The sequence below is a fragment of the Eufriesea mexicana genome, unplaced genomic scaffold, assembly GCF_001483705.2.
Source record: "Eufriesea mexicana isolate 0111107269 unplaced genomic scaffold, ASM148370v2 scaffold3615, whole genome shotgun sequence".
Taxonomy (NCBI): domain Eukaryota; kingdom Metazoa; phylum Arthropoda; class Insecta; order Hymenoptera; family Apidae; genus Eufriesea; species Eufriesea mexicana.
In genome coordinates, this window is record NW_016911641.1 from 293,497 (window position 1) to 299,369 (window position 5,873).

General features: G+C 28.2%; 1 protein-coding gene across 1 annotated transcript in view; it reads right to left on the bottom strand.

The window, feature by feature from the left end:
• LOC108551029 (Kinesin heavy chain 73) overlaps positions 1-5,402 on the bottom strand; it is a 263,124-nt gene extending 257,722 nt beyond the window's left edge. Inside the window, exon 1 of the mRNA XM_017905021.1 lies at positions 5,322-5,402. Within this exon, the coding sequence (XP_017760510.1) occupies positions 5,322-5,377 (56 nt within the window). The 5' untranslated portion in view covers positions 5,378-5,402. The remainder of the gene's footprint in view (positions 1-5,321) is intronic.
• Between the last annotated feature and the right edge of the window lie 471 nt (positions 5,403-5,873).

Below are 5,873 nucleotides of genomic sequence, written 5' to 3' on the forward strand. Positions count from 1 at the left end.
TTTTTTTTTTTTTTAATTTGGTAATATATATCGTGAATTTATTAATTGTTAAGAATGGTAGAATAAGGAATAATAATTAATTTTCCGTATTTAGTTTTGAAATATAGCAGTTTTGTGGAACGATTATTTTTGGGGAATTTTATTTGCAATATTTGTTTATTTTATTTTATTACTTTTTTAAAAATTAAGAAATATATTATATTAATATTTTATAAATATTAAATATTAATAGTTATAATACCAATGAAAATAAAATATTGGTGTAAAGAATTAATTCAGTCAAATAAAGAAAAAGAAGTATAATTATTATTTGTCCATTTTACCTAATTACCATTTTATGAATAAATAATCAAACATGAACTTTACCCTAAGAGAAAAAACTACAGAAAATTTAAAACACTTCGGTACAAAAAACGAAGTAAAAATTCCAATTATTATTTATTATTTTTATTTCATTCGATATTTACATATTGAGAAAGAAAATAATAAAACCAAATTAACCAAAACATCATTTAATCAACTACTATTTCACTTTCAATATTAAAATTTAACACACACTCACAATAAACAATTTTCTTTCAGAAATCACACCACAAGGTATACATATATCAAACAGAATTCCCTATAATTATTCCCTATAAAATATCACTATATCAAACAAAATTATTGGCTACGCCCATAAACAATCCTCTTCCAGAAATTACACCAGAAAGTATACATTTATTTAAAAAATTCCCTACAATTATTCCCTATAAAATGTTACTACATCAAACAAAATTCCCTATAATTATTTCCTACAAAATGTCACTATATCGAACAAAATTCCCTACAATTATTCCCTGTAAGATATCACTATATCGAACAAAATTCCCTATAATTATGCACCATAAAAAATCGTTGTACCAAAAAAATTCTAATAAATGTACACTATAAAAATTCACTACACCAAAAAAAAAAAAAGACAAGTGCCAAGAAACACAAAACCATCACAAGAAACCAAATGAAAAAAAAAAGAAAAAAAATCGATAAGCAAATGAAACCGTATATACGACGACCACTCACAGGAAGAACACGTGATCTAGCCGGAAGAAAGCGGAAGAGACGAAAAGGAGGGAACAAACAGGGGTATTTAAAAAACAGAACCGCGACTGCTTCGGAGGGCTGCACGACCAAGTCCCCCGTGGCATAGCTCTCGCAGTCATTGTTCTTTTCCTCGAACGATCAGGGTTGTCTTCAAAGGGAAAGCGTCTCCTCGCGCGTAAACAGCGCGCCTCGAGCGAGCAATAGAGACGTTTCGCAACGTTCTTCCGGCGTGGAAACTGGTGTCAACGGGACTGCAAATTGACTGTTGCTTCTTTCACTATGCAAGTTGCTCTTTACAATCTCGTCCGAGTCGACGCTTTTTCTCTCAATGTTCGTATACAGACGAATTTTTAAATCGCAGAATTTCTAACGACACTGATACTTTTCGAGAAAAAAAAAGAAATAAAATTATTTGATTAAATTTTGGGATTGTTAAATTTGTCATAATGGAGATTTGGGATTTTTTATTCTGATTGTGTACCTAGATATTTTTGGTAATAGTTAGTGATGATTTTTATTAATTTGTTTTTAATTACTAACGATTTTTATTATTATTATTTTATTAAAAAAAAATGGCGATTTGGAATTTTTTATTCTGATTGTATATTTAGATATTTCTGGTAATAGTTGGTGATGATTTTTGTTAATTGGTTTTTAATTATTATTATTGTTATTATTATTAAATTTCTACCATTTACTGTACCCAGAATTTTCAATTTTTGAAAAAGACACGTTTCAGAGGATTGTCAACGCGAAATTCGCGATGAGGAGATAGATGAAATTATTTCCACGTCTTCCACGAATTTCCTTCAGGGTTAGAGACACACATAGCATGGATGTTCGTGCAACGATGTTATCTATCTGCATCGATAAGACTGTATGATCTAATTATCTGACAAACGGCGCCGATATGCACCGCGCTTCCTTCTTATCTGCATCGTCGCGATAATGGCGCCGATAAATTCGCAATAATAGTGAGAACGGCGAATTTTATCCTTGAGCTTGAAATATCTGCTAACGACTGATTTCGGAATATTTTTACGAGGCATAAAATACGGATATGTGGAAAGGAAGGACAAATGCTTTTATGAATCATGCTGTAGTGAATTATTTTATTGCACATGATCTTTTTATTTCATGTGTGTTATTTTCCCTGTTACATTATTGGTGAAAGAGAAAATTATTTATATTTCGATTTTGGATTTTTCTGAATTTTTATATGTCATCATTGATATATAGGTAATTTTAATAAATATTTTACTGAATTTCGAATTTTTATATTTCTTTTTCATTTTGTTTTGGATAAGTGGAGGCTTTATTCAAATCAGAAGTTTTATTATTTATTTCATTTCACGGATGTGTTTTGGGTGAATTTTCTGAAATTTGATTTTTAATTGATTTGATTTTCTGAAAATTGATTTTTAATTGATTTCATTTCCTGAAATTTAATTTTTAATTGATTTTAATTGATTTTGATTTTAAGAATAATAGATTTTTTTTTTTAAATAGGAAAAATGAGAATTTCCTTGTAATAAGTAAGTGCTTTTAATTTTGTTTTAAATATATATATTCTATAATTTATTTTAGGAAGAATGGAAACATCTGTGTATCCGAATACGAAATTTTATTAGGAATAAAAATATTTTCCGTATTTTTACTTTTACTTATTTTCGGATTTTATCCTGTCCTGCTATATATTGGTCAGGGGTCACAGAAAATATTTCACATTTACGAAACGAACGATAAAACACGAACAAAATTTTCGTCCATTTCCAGCGTGGAAAGGCTTTTCAAACGATATATTTTTTTCCGATGAATGGTCCAGAAACAACTTGCTATACTAACCGAACCTGTACAGTATTCGCTGTGACACTTTGAAAACTGGATATGTGTCGTAATTTATCGCTTCTTCCTCTTTTTAACCAAAAATTATATATGGAATATATTAATATTTATTATATTACTAATATTAATTAATAAAATGAATAATATATATGTACATATATAAATAGAATATTATAAAATGTATAAATATATAAAGAAATTTATGATACTATATATTAAATAAAATTAAAGTGACTTCGATTCTTTATCAAAAATAAAAAGATATTTTAAAATTTCGACTATTATTTATACTATTAAATTTTAATCAGAAAATTACTATATCAGACAGAATGACTGGCTTCATATTATTATTGACAAAAATAACATCAACTATATTATTCAAATAAAAATATGATGGAAAACAAATTATTTTCTTCACAATTTAAAATTATTAATTAGAATTATTTCGTATGCACTCGAATTATTATTATTATTATTATTATTATATACTATTATTTATACTATTAAATTTAAACACGATCATATCCACTGTCATTTTAATCTCAGAATTACTATACCAGACAAAATGACTGGCTTCATACTACTATTAACAAAAATAACATCAACTATATTATTCAAATAAAATTATAATGGAAAACAAATTGTTTACTCCATAATTTAAAATTATTAATTAGAATCATTTGGTATGCACTCGAATTACTATTATTATTATATACTATTATTTATACTATTAAATTTTAAACACAACCATACCAACCACTGTCATTTTAATCTCAGAATTACTATATCAGACAGAATGACTGGCTTCATACTACTATTAACAAAAATAGCATCAACTATATTATTCGAATAAAAATATGATAGAAAACAAATTATTTTCTTCACAATTTAAAATTATTAATTAGAATTATTTGGTAAGCACTCGAAGACTCCTCCAAATCCAGAAAATTATTTCCCTATACTTTTAAATGCAATATATACTAATTTTTACCATCCTTTTTCTTTTTCTTTCTTTCTCCTTTTTTTAATAATTTTCATAAAATTTATAACTGTGTATATATATAATTGTTTTCATTTGTGTACATATTACAGGTCGATCACTCTCACCCAATGATACAATGATCCACCCCTATCCATAATTCGCATACTTATTCCCCAGACCTTGTGGCTGAACTTTCACGTGCCCGTGTTTAACAGATAAGGAGGTATCAGCCTTTGGCCAACTACCCGGCAGATAAAAACTTCGAAATGTACCTCGTTCGACTTTCATGAGGCACCTACTATCTTATCGACAAACCTTGAAATTTCCACGAGCAACATGGAAACCGATGGATCGCGAAATTTTGACGAAGGATTACAGCTCGTTCAGAGGGTTTCACGCTTTTCTGACAAATTCCAGTGTTTTCACGAATCGGTGATAAGCGGAAGCAACGTTCGCATTGCAAAATATTTCTATTGAAAATTTTACTATCACGAGTAGTATCACATACATGGAGTAATAATACGTCGTATGGTTTTTAATATTTTTGAGTAATTTTAACGAGGTACTTTTTACGTGAAAATTTAATTTCCAGGTTTTGAAATCTTCGCTTCATCGAAGTAAAGAATTTAAAAATTTTTAAATTATCTAATTTTCGAATTTTCCGAATTTTCAAATTTTCGAGCTTCCAATTCTTCAAATTCGAATTTTGAATTTCTGAACTTAAGAATTTTTGAATTTCCAAGATCTAACAGTTTAGAATTTTCAATTTTTCCAATTTTTTCGGATTTTGTATTTCCAAATTTTCGAGTGTTTGGATTTCCAAGATTCAGAATTTTAGAATATTTCAATCACAGAACTTTCGATTCCTCGAATTTTTAATTTTCGACCTTTTAAATTTTCAAATTTCCAATTTTCCTATTTTCAGAATATTGAAATTTCGAACTTCTCAGTTTTTGAATCATCGAAATTTTCAATTAAAAGATTTTGTAATTTTCAACTATCTATCCACACATTTTTCTCGCATAAATTTTAAATTTGCAAGGCAAGTTACTTCATACGAGTACGTAAATAAAATTTACATACTCTTCGCATAAATTATTCTACCTAAAGAAACTCTGAAAATCATAAAGTGATCTATCATTATATCACATACTATAAATCATTTAAGACGAGTATACTAAACATAAACTAATTCCCATATACTTCCTGAATCGTTTTCTAACACAATCGCGAAACTTTCTCCTTACCAAACATCCAATACCCTTCTAAACACTTCAATATTACTTCCTTCCACGTTTCATCTTATCAAAAATGTCAAAAATATTCGAATCTTTCCGTCCCGAAACTTGGACGAAAAATTACCTATTCATCCTAAAGAATAAAAATCGAGAAAAATTCGATAACCACTCACCGTTCGATCTTGTCCATCGTGGTGGGATGCTGCAAGATGGTTTGCTGTCCGGACATCTCGACGACGCATTGTGTACAGAGTTCCAGCTCTGGAAAAAGTGGAACAGAGTTAATTGAAGTACGCCGCTATCACGACTGCAATTTAAATTTTTAATAGCTATTAAAAATAAAACATGATTCGTGGTCGAAAGAAACTCGTGGGATGGATGGATCCAAACTTCTTGATTATAAAATTCTTAAATTTTTGATTAAATATTCTGCCCTAGTCACTTGTCTTTCCGATTTTTCTTTAATATATAAAATTTATAAAATTTATAATTATATTTTTTTAAATTTATAAAATTTTCTTTAATATATAAAAATATTACGAAATTTTTGATATTTCTAAGTTTTTCCTTCTTCGTTCTTTCACCTACACATTTTCAAACCTATATAGTAGATTTAACCCTTTGCCCTTTAACCCTTAACCTTTTATCCCTTTGCAGAGGCGCCCTTCAGTCGCCATTTGATAAAATTTCGAGGCTCGATATTAATTAATATATCAAATTTAAAA